The 16525-nt window shown below is 40.2% G+C and overlaps 1 protein-coding gene across 8 annotated transcripts in view; it reads right to left on the bottom strand.

Annotated features, from left to right (window-relative positions):
• Positions 1–16525, bottom strand: part of LOC125637201 (G kinase-anchoring protein 1) — a 90590-nt gene that overhangs the window by 13564 nt on the left and 60501 nt on the right. For all 8 annotated transcript variants that reach the window (XM_075128685.1, XM_048851399.2, XM_048851395.2 and 5 more), the window contains 5 exons: positions 9080–9231; positions 6423–6538; positions 4548–4810; positions 3486–3644; positions 2446–2689 (listed from right to left, as the gene is read on the bottom strand). In XM_075128685.1, the coding sequence (XP_074984786.1) occupies positions 2446–2689; positions 3486–3644; positions 4548–4810; positions 6423–6538; positions 9080–9231 (934 nt within the window). The remainder of the gene's footprint in view (positions 1–2445; positions 2690–3485; positions 3645–4547; positions 4811–6422; positions 6539–9079; positions 9232–16525) is intronic.

Genomic DNA, 16525 nt, shown 5'->3' with positions numbered 1-16525 from the left:
AAGTCAGATCCAGCAGACCACTTCCCACATCTTGTACAGGAAGAATGCGTTGTGCTTTTTGGGTAACCTGAATAATCTACCAACATTAGTAAGCTTGCAAACAGCTCCGAAGAGAAGTCAACTTCCAGAGCACTGCGAACAAGTTCTTCCTTAACCTGTGAAACTTCAGTTTGTAACTAACAGCGTTATGAGAGTGTGGAGTTGACACTGAAACCAAGATATTCTACTTTTCATTTTGTACGCTTATTCAAAAATGTTAAAAAATAACTTTAAAAATTAGGTAAATTATTCTCTGGCAAAAAAAGGTTTATATGCCAAATTTTTGCCTGACTTAAATTTTCACATCCAAGTTTAATACCCGTATCCAAAGACTTAGAAGTCATACTGAAAGATATGTACTAGTTACATCAGTATGAACTGAAATGAATTTGAAACTTTCACAATTAAAAAACAAACAAACAAAGACTATCTTGGATATCAAAACTCTATAGACGTTTGAGTTACATTACTAAATCCTAATTTAAGGTAATTCCATATCATCAAATAATCCTAGACTTTTGGGGTTTTTTTGCTTCCTGTCATATGTTTTGCAGTACTTTGGGGTGGAACACAGCAGCTGGTTTAACACAGAAGTGGCTGCAACAGATCTTTCTGTACCTCTCCCTCTGCTCCTGTGCCTGTCCTTGTCTCCCTCCCCTTAACATGCACCTTTCTACACTAACCAGTCTGTCCCAGCCTTCCTCCTCTCTGCACTGGAGCAAGTCAGGCTGTTTCCACCCCACCATGCTACCTGAGAAGCAGCAGGGGGATCACTTACAGCACAAGAGTCTCCTTGCTCTCCTCTGGTGAATGGAGCCACGCACAATAGCCCTTGGCCTACAGCACAGAGTAATTAGTGGCAATGTCAGCCCCTGCAACCTGGGGATGCGGCATGTTTAGTAGCTCTGTGGGATGGGGCATGCTCAGTGAAATCTTCTGTAAATACTGCTGCCGGCCACTAACAGATTTATGAGCATGAGCAAAGTGCTATTTATAAAGACTTGTAATTTGGAAAAATTATGCTAGGTTTTCACAGGAATCACAAAAAGACCCATCTCTTAAAATAGGGTGATGGCTTTCATCTCTGCTCCAAAGCACAGAAATACTAGGGCTTCAAGGAAGAGAATAAAATATTTTATTTTTAACATGCGTTAACCATGTTTTCCCTGGCTCGTTCTCAGAAATGGAGAATAATTTTTGCTGAAAAACTTTAAAAAAATTTAGTGTTAGACTGAAAATGTCTATGCTGGTGTCTGACTAAATTGTTAATATGGCAAAGTTATAGGCAACTGAAAACAAGGTTTTATAATGTGAAATGTTCAACAATCTTCATTATAAGCCTTGAGACCAGCACCACCGATAATATAATTTTATCTAAACAAGTACTTTCTCTTATTTTCCCTTCTTATTACAATGTATCTTTTGCCTTTATATTGCAGCAAATCCTATTTTCCTCCAAATCTATACCAAAGTAGTTGATAACTTGATTCTGACCTCCACTCTGGCAGAGATGTCAACCTGCATCGACTACTTATTAAATTTTCAAACAAGCACCTTTGTGCTCCCTTCCATGGTGTCTTTCGCACACGGGAGGTGATCCCCATAAACATCCACTAAACTGCCTCATTGTCCTTAAACTCTTGTTTGCTGTGTTGCCTGCAGAAAACTTGATATAATAAGTAGCTGCGCTGCTGAGACTAATGTGCATCATGGTGATCATGTTTTCTTGCTTCCATAGGCTCTTCCTGTCTGTTGTGGCCACCCTTTGTTTCTTGACTTAGATTTAGACTGTAAGCTCTTTGAGGCACAGACAATATTTTTTGTTATGTGTTTGTGCAGTGCTTAGCACAATGAAGCTGTGGGTCCATGACTGGGGCTCCTACGTAGCATGAGAATACAAATAAGCTGACTTTGAAGTTGGGGCATTACTATTACAATTTCTAATATTGGTTTATTTAACACATTCACATTTCATTCCTCTGTTTACATGGTAAAATTTCAGTTTGTTTCAGATCTCACATGAACTCTAAATGTCCTTTCAGGTAAGTGAGAAAGACTGAGAGGCTGTATCTAACAATATCTCATTCACTACCTACTTTACTGGACTTTTGCACTCTGTCCAGTGTCCAGTGTGAAGAAAGTTTTCAATTTGTCTAGCGAGTCTCTGCTTTTACTGTTATTTTAGCAGATCTGTGGCTCCTCTTAGTGTTCTTGAGATAAGTTTACTTTGCATGTTTGTTTTCCTACATAGGACTTTGATACTAGTAAAGAGAGCTATGCAAGTAAATATTAGTAACACTAAATCAAGTCATTTAAACACAACTTTGTCCAACACAAGAATGTCTGTCATTTCAGCAATTACTTGCACCTGTGCAAGTAAATACAATTCTACCATAATGAACATACCTCCTACTCCGGGTCCCAAATTAGGCATGGCTGAGCCTGGTCCTGTACTGGTGGCGGTGCTATTTCCAACACTACTACTGCCCCCACTTTCCCCGCTGTTGCTGCCACTGGTTGTGGAACTCTGAGAGCTGGACTGAGGAGCCCAAGGATTTGGTAACGGGTCTCTATTTTCTGTACGAGACGGCTGACTTTCCCCACCTGAAGATGCGTTGCTTACTAAGGACGCAAATGGGTTACCTCCAAACTACAAAGGAGGAAAAACAAGGAATACCATCTATTAAAACCATCAATTTTATCTCTGCTAGAAAGGACAGGTTTTGAGACATATGCAAAATTACAAACTTGAAGACTCTTGACTCTGAGAGCAGTCTTTAATTATATTCACCAAGCTAAAACCAGTTTCATGGTAGAATAATCAGCTGTTTTGAGATGCTAATCTTAAAAAGGGACATTAAAAAAATAAAATAAAATAAATCACATCTCTCAAAATGTTGTACCTTACTATAGCAGCAACACCCAGGATTTCAGGCTGAAAGTAGGAAGGGAAAAATCTATTTTCTATTTTGTTAACTTGGTGCATTTGTCAACACTTCCCTTAAAATGAAACTGACTATATATCGTCAGGATATTGAGTTTCTCTCTTGTTGAAAAGACTTAAGAAAAGCAACAAAAAAGACTTCGGAAACTGTGCATAAGGAATCTAAGATAGAATTTCCTGAACCTATTTAAAGAGTACTTTTAAAAACTTTTAGGAATTTAAGTCAATTTCAGAAACTTCAAGTTAAGTGTTCCTTTATGAAACGCACATGCCATAATCACCGACTTTCAGACTGTGTCACAAAACCAAGAAACACAAACTTTACTCTTTCAAGGTTGAGAGTTTGGGATTTCTGCAGTCCTACTTCTACAAATGGAAACAGAAGGTGCAGTGACTTCTAGCACCAAATTACATTTTCTTGAATGCTTGTTTAAACAGTGCATAATTTCCTTCACTCCTGAGAAACTGATTTAATATTAGGTTGTATGTACCCATTTCTCACCTGCTCTTGGGCTGCATTCAACATTGGCTCCTGAATATCTGTGTACATGCGTCGCAAGGCATTGTATCCACCTGGTATACTCTCAAGGTTGCTCAAGGCTCGGTCTTGGTTTCTCATCATTTCCTGCATCATTGCAGGGTTTCTCGCAAGTTCTAGGGTCTAAGGAACATTTAATCTGCATTAGTAAAAAAATTCATTCTAAAGTGAAAACAACATCTGAAGCAGTGTCTCCATTATAACAGCTATTTATAGATTATCTAACCCACTGCAGTTAGTTTGAACTGCTGTTAGAACTAGAGCAAGAATTTTTCTTGTTGGAATAATTAGAAAGTTAAGACAACTGAATTTTCATCTGCCATTTTGTCAAAATTGTAAAATGTTGAAACATTCTAGTTATATAGTACTGATACAAACAGTATGAATGTATTGTACTGGGCAAGAGAGAAGAAGGAGGACACAGAAAGTTACGTCCAAGTTCATTTCTATTCAAACAGAATTAGTGAATTTACTAAATATTGTTTCAACTCAGAAATACAGTATGCTGCTTTCAAATAAGAACCATTTGAAATAAATATCCGGTTTCTCAAATCCACAGTATCCATCAGTTTGTGTCTTAAAAGCCTCTACAGTGTAGAAGTATGCCAGCACCTTTCAACTGCATTTAAAATCTGACTGAAGTACTAAAATTTATATTAAAGAGTGTTGGGTTTTTTGGCAAGTACATTATTGGCTGTATAACAACCCTCCTTTCTCAAAGAAAATAGGAGATCTGAAGTGCACACAAGTTCTGTCCTAATTTAACTTCAAAAAATTTAGTTATGTAATCCTGAAATACTCTCCAGGGAATGTTATGGATTATTTAACATTAAAGACAACACATTGAACTATTTCAGACATTAGTGACTAGAAAAAAAATCAACAGTATTTGCCTAGAGTAGCATTCTATGAGTTTTCCTATATGATCCTAACTTTCTCAGCAATACTTCAAACACTCAAGTCAGCACATTTAATTTTATTAAAGAATTTTAAAGTTTATTAATTTACAGGGAACTTTCAACATACTTGTCTCATTATATCTGGATTATTAAGCATGTGACTGATCTCTGGATTTCGCTGTATCAATTGCTGCATTTGAGGATTGGCCATAATTAACTGCCTCATCAGGTCGGGATTTGAAAGCATGCTCTGAACAAAGGGATTTTCCATTATCTGAACCATCATTTCCGGGTTGGACATGAGCTGTCGCTGCATCTGACTCTGTAACTCTGAAAAGTTAGATGTATTCAGGCCCAGGCTACTCAGACCTGCAAGTCCTCCGAGGCCACCTTAAGGGGGGAGAAAAAAAAATTGAACTTTCTGCTTTTAGTACATTTCTAAATCATTTTCATCTGGACAACTATTCTTAAAATACAAAATACTTTAATGTATCACCCAAATTTCCAGACAATGCAAAACAGTGAGAATTCCATCCTTCCCAGACACTAAAGAGTCCTTCCTCCAAAGTCTGTTGTTTTAATAATGAAGACATTTAGCTGACAACCAATACTTTGGATAAGACATACATGTTATTACCATTCTAGTAATGTTGATGTCTGTGTCCTTCAGATTTCAAAAATTTCTCCCTTGTAAATCATGCAGTATATACATGCATGTCTGCAAGAGTCTATTTGCAGGAGTCATTTAAAATTTAACAGAGAGTAAATATGATAGCATTACAATACAGTATATTTTCCTTTTATTTTGGTAAAGCAGAACTCTTTCCAGTTCCTAATGCATCAGGTACTAAAAATAAGGTAAAACAGTTTTCTACAATCTTCATGCTGTCTAAATTGCAAAACTTCAAACTGACCCCAAAATTGTGGCAACCAAAATCACTCATGAAAATCTGAGCCACTTTAAACTCATAACAGCAAATGCTTACTAATTTTAACTTTTTTATTCTATTCATTTTTCAGAAAATGAAACGAGATAGAGGGCCTGAATCACCAGTGTTAAGTCTGGTGCGGGTAGCAGGAGAAAACCACTTTTCAGCTGCAGAACAGGAGCTTGTCTGTGCTTGGGAAATGTATGCTCCGGAAGAGAAGGTAAGATAGAGCTATTAGGCCCAGTGATTTGATTTGGTCAGAGAAATATGCTTGTAGGTGGGGTAACAGTTTTGTCACTGTTGTTCACAATCTGGGTGACACTAGGGGCACAATTTCTGCAGTGCCCTCCACTCCTTGGACCAATCCAGATGCATTGTAGAGCAGGGGTGGCCAACCTGAGCCTGAGAAGGAGCCAGAATTTACCAATGTACATTGCCAAAGAGCCACAGTAATATGTCAGCAGCCTGTCCCCCCTCCCCCATTAGCTCTCACCCTCCAGCCCCTCCCTCCGTGGCCCCACCAGTCAGCACCTCCTGCCTGCCACAATCAGCTGTTTCACATGTGCAGGAAGCTCTGTGGGGGAGGAGCAAGGGCATGGCAGGCTTGGGGGAAGGGGCAGAGTGCGGGCAGGGCCTGGGGCAGAGCAGGGGGTTGAGCAGTGAGCACCCCTCCGGCACAATGGAAAGTTCACATCTGTAACTCCAGCCCCAGAGTCAGCGCCTATGCAAGGAGCTGCATATTAACCTCTGAAGCGCCCCTTGCGGCTCCGGAGCCACAGGTTGGCCACCCCTGTTGTAGAGCATGCACAGCTCACAGGGAGCTCTATAATTTTCACACTACCAGTAATGCTGGCATGAAACACCAGCTGCACCTTGCTATTTGTTGATGTGCTATATGAAGCAGCAGCATAGGAGTATTCCATGTATGCAAGATTTTCCACAGAGGAAGATTTCAAGGAAATAAGATTCCTACAATCAAATGCTGAAATTAAACCCTTTTCTCTAAATGGGCTATAACAACTCAGGGAAGGGCAGTGTTCTTAACCCACAAAGTTAGCAGATAGAGATTGTACCCAAACCAAAAGGGCTGCTGTTTGTTGAGGGGGGTGTGGAGGTACTACTGCTTGATGTCGATGTGGTAGAAGTATTCCCTGTGGTGTTCGTTTGCTGTACAGGATGATCTTGTGATCTGAAAAATAAAGTTAAAACTATAAACCACTTTATTGAGGCAATTTAAAAGATTTCTGGAAGGATCCAGAGACAAGTTAGCATGAAATAACCAGAATATAAATTATGACTATTCTCATATATTGTGTCAATACCGTTACTTAAACATGGACAGCAAGTAATCTGGCTTGAGTGATTTATTTAGAACATGCTTTGGGTATTTCTATTTTCTGCCCAACTGGATATTAAACTCATATCCCCAGCCCAGACAAAAACCAGAATCTCAAGATTCTCCAGGACAATCTCTAAAAGGAAAGATTTAAACGCAAATAGGGTTAAAAAGGTGATCGTGCATGTTTTATCATTCCAAAATGATGTTTTCACTGAGATCCCAAACCCCACCCCTCACTGCAGCTGGAACCGTGAGCAGGATTTCTGCCAGTCACTGAAGCAATTAACACAGTACCACAGCCATTATTTCTGATAAGCTTCAGCTGTTTTCTGAACAATAGCAGGTACCAATCCATTTCCCTTCCCATTGTTTTCTGCTCAAACATTGCAAATAAACTGAGAGAAACAAAACCATCCAGACATCTAAATTATCTGACAGTGCAAAGTAAAAGCCTGTCCTACCGAACCATTTCTAGCTGGGACACTGTGGCAATTCTAATCTGAAGGCCAATTGTGGATACAACTATAAACAGTCTACAGCCAATACAAACAAAACTGAGTCATTTCAGGCTGCAAGTGTTGTAACACGTACTGCACACTACTGTCTATTCAGAGTTAGAACTCTTCAGAAAATGGGAGCACAATTATGTAAACCTGGCTACTGATTTATGACCAAGTCTGTTCCCAAACTTGGTCATGGCAGATTTCTCATTTTCAGTGTCAGGATAGCAGTCCTGCACTTGACGGATCAGCTCAGCTTTGGACAGGTCAATCTGTCCTTTGCTGAAATGATCTGGACCAATCCCAAAAATGTGAACACCCCCTCAGCTGCTTCTGGTGCAGTTCGCTGTTGCAGAAGGTAAGGAACATTCCTGGAGCACCGCTTACACACGCCCTAGACAACTGCAATGGAATTGCCCTTCCTTGCACAAAAGGCCTGTAAAAGCAGCCATATGTTTGTATGAATAAACAACATTAAATTGTCTTGGCTAAAGAAAACAGATGATTTGCAATTCGTAGGAAGTGTGTAGGTGGCTAGCAGTTGTGGGAAGGCCTTGAAAAATGGTATGCTTAATTGAACCTACTGGACTTGGAATGTGGCTTAACTGGAAAAACTGGACCTGGAAGGCAACTGATAAAACAGGTGAAAAGTCTTGAAGAAGCCGCCCCAATCATCAGGGGTGGTTCTACGTGGCTTTAACAAAAAAAGGTTTCAGAGTAGCAGCCCTGTTAGTCTGTATCTGCAAAAAGAAAAGGAGTACTTGTGGCACCTTAGAGACTAACACATTTATTTGAGCATAAGCTTTCGTGAGCTACAGCTCTCTTCATCGGATGCTGTAGCTCACGAAAGCTTATGCTCAAATAGATTTGTTAGTCTAAGGTGCCACAAGTACTCCTTTTCTTTTAACAAAAAAAGAAATTCATAAAGCAGTGACTATAGTCACATAGGTTCTGATACATAAAATATAAAAGGGTAAACTCAAAAGGATCATTACTAGTACCTGCTGTCCAGCTGAAGCCAGCCAATGTGGGTTTGAGTGTCCTCAGTCTAATCCTGCAGTAAGTACTTGAACAATGCTTATAACTGCATGTTACTGAATGGGCATATGATTGCTTAGGCATTTAAGGCACATTTGGAGCAGCTGTATAAATGGCATGCAGCCTTTGAATTTAATAAAGGATTTTAAGATTAAACTGGTGTCCTGGTGATGCCTGTATTATCAATAAAAATAATTCCAATAGGGCTTCTGCTCTACACCTGGAGATTGACTTAAAGGTAAACACAGTTGATGTGTTCATCTTTTGCAGATATTTTTCTTTCAGTTGGGCATGGTTTGAAGTTGCTGAACAGGCTGCCTTCATCCCGGAGAGGTGAAAACTGAAACACCTAAGAAGCTTATAGGGCAACAAATAATGCTGGTGTTCAGCACTCAAGTGCCAGAATTGAGTGCCAAAAGAACAGAAAGTTTTTTTTATTATTAGCAACCTAAACCCATCTAGAAGGGAGGAACATGGCAAGCAATACTCATGAAAAGAGCACTGTGACTGTAGAGGCTCAGCTCCTACAAGGAGTTTTCACTGACTGAAGTCAAGAAGGCGCTGACTGGAAAGTTTTAAGTGCAGTGGTGAAGTTCAGAAGGTGGCACATGACTGCCAAGAGAGGAGGCTGACACTCACACTATCCTGCTATTGCAGCATTTAGGGAACAAAAAACTTCAAGAGTTTGGAGATTTCCACCTATGCTTTTGCAAGGGACCTCAGGACCAGGAGTAAGAATATTGCTTTTTTTTGAGATCTAGTAATTGCACAATAAGATCTAACTGGGAAAGGAGAATATTTATTTGGTTTCTTACAGCTAAAAAAATAGAAGACAGCTTATCAGCAAGGTTACCTGTTTTGTGTTTTGATGACAAGGTGAACAGTGAGTCCATCGTGAATCCCATGCTGGGTCAGAGTATCTTGATCTTTTAAAATTTTTCCAGCAAATATTAATACAAGTTGATCTGTGTGGGACTTGAAACGCTTAGAGATTTCTTCCTTAAACTAGATATTAGAAAGAAAAAGTTAATGTGATTATGTGTAAATCAGTGCATTAACTACTCTATTTTAAAAAACTTTTGAGATTTGGTGAAGGTATTTTGCATGTTTACTATTTTCAAGTTTATACAATATACGCCCCCTTTATTAAATGCTCCCTCAGTTTTTTATTTTTGACAATGACTATGAAGTCAGATCATTCCCATTTGTAGATTCAAAATAATAAACAGTATGTCAATCAACAGTGTTAGAAAGTGATTAACTTTAAATCCTTTCCTGCACCAGCCACATATACAACAAAAGCTTAAAATGTCAAGGAATGAGAAAAAAAAATCTTGGTTATCTTTTTCAATTACAGCTTCTCTCATATAATTTTGTATAGGTGTCTATGTAAGAGGTGTAACTCTTATTAACACCTGTAACAGATATACCTTGCATAATAACAGGTTTCAGAGGAACAGCCGTGTTAGTCTGTATTCGCAAAAAGAAAAGGAGTACTTGTGGCACCTTAGAGACTAACCAATTTATTTGAGCATGAGCTTTTGTGAGCTACAGCTCACTTCATCAGATGTTTACCGTGGAAACTGCAGCAGACTTTATATACACACAGAGAATATGAAACAATACCTCCTCCCACCCCACTGTCCTGCTGGTAATAGCTTATCTAAAGTGATCAACAGGTGGGCCATTTCCAGCACAAATCCAGGTTTTCTCACCCTCCACCCCCCCACACAAATTCACTCTCCTGCTGGTGCTAGCCCATCCAAAGTGACAACTCTTTACATAATCAAGTCGGGCTATTTCCTGCATAGATCCAGGTTTTCTCACATCCCCCCCACCCCCATACACACACAAACTCACTCTCCTGCTGGTAATAGCTCATCTAAACTGACCACTCTCCAAGTTTAAATCCAAGTTAAACCAGAACATCTGGGGGGGGGGGGTAGGAAAAAACAAGAGGGAACAGGCTACCTTGCATAATGACTTAGCCACTCCCAGTCTCTATTTAAGCCTAAATTAATAGTATCCAATTTGCAAATGAATTCCAATTCAGCAGTTTCTCGCTGGAGTCTGGATTTGAAGTTTTTTTGTTTTAAGATAGCGACCTTCATGTCTGTGATTGCGTGACCAGAGAGATTGAAGTGTTCTCCGACTGGGAGACAGGCCAGTCCTTGCCTACAGACAGCCCCGCAACCTGAAGCAAATACTCACCAACAACCACATACCACACAACAGAACCACTAACCCAGGAATCAGATTTCAGAGGAACAGCCGTGTTAGTCTGTATTCGCAAAAAGAAAACTTATCCTTGCAACAAAGCCCGTTGCCAATTGTGCCCACATATCTATTCAGGGGACACCATCACAGGGCCTAATAACATCAGCCACACTATCAGAGGCTCGTTCACCTGCACATCCACCAATGTGATATATGCCATCATGTGCCAGCAATGCCCCTCTGCCATGTACATTGGTCAAACTGGACAGTCTCTACGTAAAAGAATAAATGGACACAAATCAGATGTCAAGAATTATAACATTCATAAACCAGTCGGAGAACACTTCAATCTCTCTGGTCACGCAATCACAGACATGAAGGTCGCTATCTTAAAACAAAAAAACTTCAAATCCAGACTCCAGCGAGAAACTGCTGAATTGGAATTCATTTGCAAATTGGATACTATTAATTTAGGCTTAAATAGAGACTGGGAGTGGCTAAGTCATTATGCAAGGTAGCCTGTTCCCTCTTGTTTTTTCCTACCCCCCCCCCCCCCAGATGTTCTGGTTTAACTTGGATTTAAACTTGGAGAGTGGTCAGTTTAGATGAGCTATTACCAGCAGGAGAGTGAGTTTGTGTGTGTATGGGGGTGGGGGGGATGTGAGAAAACCTGGATCTATGCAGGAAATAGCCCGACTTGATTATGTAAAGAGTTGTCACTTTGGATGGGCTAGCACCAGCAGGAGAGTGAATTTGTGTGGGGGGGTGGAGGGTGAGAAAACCTGGATTTGTGCTGGAAATGGCCCACCTGTTGATCACTTTAGATAAGCTATTACCAGCAGGACAGTGGGGTGGGAGGAGGTATTGTTTCATATTCTCTGTGTGTATATAAAGTCTGCTGCAGTTTCCACGGTAAACATCTGATGAAGTGAGCTGTAGCTCACAAAAGCTCATGCTCAAATAAATTGGTTAGTCTCTAAGGTGCCACAAGTACTCCTTTTCTTTTTGTAACAGATATAAGTATTTGAAAACAGCATTTTCACATTAAGTAAAACCCATTTTTGACAATGTAGTATTAACATAATGTTAGGCTTGTTACAACTTCACAAAAGGAAGCATTTCCAGTGTTCTTATATTATCGCCATGTACTGAAATGGGGTCAAATTCCTGTGGTCAAAGCACATATAACAGAACTATAGCTAAGCTGAGCAAATGCTACCATGGCCATCTAACTCAATTTTCTTGCTCTTATGGGGGTTATACAGCAACACTATTTTGTAATACTTCTGTGTAGTCTATCATTTCACCACTTAACTTCTGTACATGGTACTATGCATTAGCTTTACAGTGCTGGTGTGATATTTACAAAGTTATGGAAAGCAGTTGTGACAGATACAGGAATTTCTTGCATATCCTTGGGAGACCTTAAGTTCAGGTATATTTGAGGTCCATTGTATGAAATGCAAAGTTTATATATTATTGTGGGACAGGATTGAATGTAACCTGGGGGAAAGGGACAGGAGGATGTGATGTGATGCCTGGGATTTCAAAAGACTCTATGCCAGACAAGAATGGAGTTTTGCATTAATAAGCGTTAAATGGATTTCCTAGGGAGAGGTTAATGCAAATTCCCCACCTCTGTTTAGAAAAGTCTGGCTTGCTGGGAATATCACAGTGTTGGCTGTGGAGATCAAGCAAGGAGGAGGCACGCCTCAGGGCCTTATTTCACCCCGGGGTGTTCGCTACTTCCCACCACCCAACACAGACGTAATGAGGTTAAGTGGTGTCTGTATAAAATAAGTAAGAACTATTAATTATTCCTCAAGAAAGGCTTTTAATGATTTTCAATGATAACAACAGCATAAACAAAACAAGAAAAGGAAAACCAAAGGCCAACAATGAATAAGAATTAATACAAAAGGCAGATTTTACTGAAGACAAGTGCAAGTACAAGTAATATTGTGGACCATTTGCGAGTTTCTGAACAGTGACTCTACATATGCTGGTACTGGCAGGCCATAATAAAAGCCCCGAAGACAAGCATAGGTAAAACTATTGTTCACCAGCCCTATATTCCTGGTGTTTTTAAAGGCAACATAAAGCTGACGAACGACAGCACTACATGCGTTTGCTAGGACAATGTAAAAGACAAGCAATAACACATGCAAAGCTATTATGCATCAGCCGTCTACTATTGATTTTATACTATGGTATCGATACAACTCTTGGCAAAGAACAGGAGGGAGAGAAACGTAGGTATCTGCCCAAGAGAGGTGACAACTGAAGGGCTTGGAGCCCAGAGTGGGTGCTCTTGGTGGACTACATAGGGGGGAACTACAGGTGCAATTGCCCTGAACTGTGACAGCTGTTGCATATGCTTTTACTCGTCTTAAGTTTCTATTCTTTTCACCAGAAAAAAAATTATAGAACACATTTAAAGAAATCAGGCAAAAGAACGGGAATGACTCAGTGTAACAGATAGTGATATGCAACATTTTCAACATCCAGATCACTAGCTCTAATTAGCAGTGACCAAAGTTTGTTGCATCCTAGGACTATGTTGTGGCTTCAGCCTAGTTATACTGAATATACCTCCACACCACAAAACAAAAAAACATACAACCAATGGCACCAAAGCCATCTTTTGTTGGCAGTCTCAGAAAACAGAATGACAAGGCAAGCTAACTATTTTGCTCTCTGCCCTCTAGCGGTGATCCTTGCAGGCCCTGGTTGCAGCATGCTGGGGCTACATAAGCAAGCGTGGATTGCCACCTGTCTGTGCTTCATCTATTCTGTGGATAGGTGCTATACTGACACACAAAAGTAATAAATGCATTTTATTTTAAAGAGAAAAGGAAGATATTTTGACAGGCTGATGACATATTGTGGAAAAAAAAATCAAACATTTCAATTTATTTCTTGATTTAAGGACTAAGATTGTAAGTTAAATTGCTTGGAAGATTTTAGGCTTTTAAAAATCTTTCAGAAGCTTGCCTTTTTTTTTTTTATTATTGATATGATCAATTTAATTTTTAAAGAAATCATGCTCTAACTGGAGATAGAAGTGAATTCTCATTCCATGCAAGACCCCAAGATATTGATCCAGAAATGAGTTATTCATTTATACTGCAGGAGCACCTACGGACCAACCAAGTCAGGTCCCATTGAGCTAGATACTGTATAAACATAGAAAGTGACAGTCCCTACTCCAAAGAGTTTGCAATCTGACAAAAAAGATAACACAACAGATGGATGAGACAAACAAGAAGGTAGTGTTGTGGCAGTGAAGGCAAGAAAACTCTGTGCCTACACAAAGCTTTATTAAGTCAATAGAGCTCTTCACACATGGAACTCATCTCAGGATGAGGGTCTAAAAGAAATTATGGCTCAGAATTTTCTTTTTAGGGGGCTTTTTAACCTTAACTGACCTTGATGGCTACTTCTTGCTCAAAAGACACATTTTAGATACTGCTATTTACACGTGCTGATTTGTCATAAAAACAGTAGTGACTGGTAAAACACTGTTTAGTGACAGCTTTAAAGCTGAAGAAAAATTATTAAAGTTGCAATAAACGAACATTAGTATTAACTTTAAATTTAATCTTAAATCAAGTCTAATTTGCTATGACCCAATTTCTAGAAGGAACTACTCATTCAAGAGGTCAGGACATAGAACAATTTGTGGGAGGTTATATAACCACACGCTATCCAGTGCCATCAATATACTGGCATCAAAAGCAGCACCACCACTCCCTTCTCTCTGCCCAGACATATCTATGGTTTGCAGATGACCCACAAAAGAAACACAAAAGATGGGTGACTATGCCAGTGGTGAAAATGCTAACAGCCCCTGACAAGCTAGGGCACAAACAATTCCTACATGACATACCTAGGCCATGGAATTGGTCAAGCAATCTCTTCTGCATAGGTAGTAAAACTATTCTGAACTGTGAGACATTTTGGGAACCTAGCAGATTGCATCAAGCAGCTCACTACACAAAGATCATCTGCATTTGCAATAGCCGCAATTATATGGTTATACACAATAGAGATACAGTATCCCTCTTTTTAGACTTTAATCTGTTAACACAATGGGAAGCCATAGAAACACTGAAGAAAATCCAAGCCATTACTTGTGATTTTCAGCAATAGTTTTTCTGGATGGCGAACGGAAGCCAAGAATACCCAAGCCAACAGCTAACAGATTGCCAGTTTACAATGCACTTGAAAACCCAACCAACCTACCCACCCACCGAAACAGAACACAAGTTGAACAATGGGTACCCCAGAAACCAATTTTTAGTACAGGGAGGACTTCTAAACTATTGCCAGCAGCTAATCTCCCATTCCTGGACAAAGTTATTGTTTTTCATTAGCTTCTCAATCTGCAACGCAACTGCCAATATAAGAAACCCTTCTCAAACAGGTTCTACACTAGAATTTGGCACAGAGGAGCTGCTGGTTGCACCTTTTAACCAGGCACAATGGACAAATAATCACATTCATTCTTCTGAATTTCAGTATGTGAAACGATACATTACGAGATACTTTTCACAGTAGGGTTGTGAGGGAGGACATTTAAAAAAAATAAATCAGAAAAACATTATTCTAGGGAAAATTAAAAAATGAGAACCTGAGCTGCCTTTCCACAGCCCCTCCTGGTAAGCCAAACACTGTCTGCTGACTCACAGTAAGCAATAAAAAACAGCAATTGTGAATGCATTGGTGCCCATTCATGTGCCTGACTGAAGACAAAGAGTGTTGTGAAATAAAAGGAATAAAACCAAGGGAATAAAAATATCCAGAAAGACCACTCCCCATTTCCAACCAATCGTGGCCTAGCATGAGAGATACCTATACAACTCATAACTATTAACTATTATAGCAAGGATTTTCAAAGAGGCCTAGAGTATTAGACACCCAACTCCCATGAAAACTGGGCACCAAATACCTTTTGGCCTGTTGAAAATTCCAGCCTGCAACTTTATATATCTAAACAAGAAAGTGAAAGCTGCTTGCTCTTCCAAGCACAGGACTTTTGTTTTGAACAGTGAAATACATGCAGTCCCGCACTACAGGAGAGACTGTCCAGGCTTTGTAGCTGGGTGAAAGTTACAACAAGATTTATGTTCCTAAAAGTCACTTAAAGTGCAGTTCTATTTCAAAGATTGACATCACCTTACTCAGAGCAGCTCCCTGTTATGTTCCAAGTGTCATCTGTAATGACAAATAAGTTTTTACTATTATTTATTCCTATTAAAAATAGAGGCAACGCAGCTAAAAAAATTAGCTGGATTCCATTCAGGTCTGGCCTACACCACAGCATTAGGGTGACCTAATTATGTCAGCGTACATACCACAGCCTTGCTCCCGCTGAGGTAAAAGCCTTAGTACACTGACATAACTCCACCTCCAGGAGAGACCCAGGGCTTATTTCAGTGTATTTAGGGTGACACAATGTTTCTGTAGACATTCTGTTACTTACAAGTACTGGTTGTCATTCTTGTCAATTTCACTATTCCGCTGGCACCCGGTTTCTCAGCACCCCGCCAGGAACAGGGCAGCCACACCAGGCTTCTTAGCTCCCCGCTGGGAATGGTGCAACCAACTGGACACTGGAGGCAGATCTCCCCTAGCCTGGCTGCCCCACAAGGCTCTCAGCTCCCCAGTGGAGCATGGCTGTACCCGACAGGAAACTCCACGCCCAGAGTCTGGTCAGCTGCCACGCTCTGGGTGAAGAGCCAAGAGCCCAGCGGGGAGCCGAGAAGCCAGGTGTGGCTGCCCTGTTCCCCGCAGGGAGCCCAGGGGGAGGAAGAGGGGGTGGTAAGCCCAGCTTCTGGCAGGGAGCTGCGTGCGGAACTGAAAGCCCCGGCTGTCAGCCCCCACACTGCCCCTCTTAAATCGGTGGAAGCACTCCAAGTGAAGACACACACCACCAATAGAAGAAGGATTATGCGGACATGAACCATTGGCGGTAAATCAACCTAACATAGATCAACTTAAGTTTATAGTGTAGACATACCCTCTGTCTTACACAAAGGAATCAGTATTCTACTTGACAGTCCAAATACCTAAATTAAAT

The sequence above is a fragment of the Caretta caretta genome, chromosome 5 (genome assembly GCF_965140235.1).
Source record: "Caretta caretta isolate rCarCar2 chromosome 5, rCarCar1.hap1, whole genome shotgun sequence".
Taxonomy (NCBI): domain Eukaryota; kingdom Metazoa; phylum Chordata; order Testudines; family Cheloniidae; genus Caretta; species Caretta caretta.
This window is presented reverse-complemented; position numbering and strand designations above follow the sequence as displayed.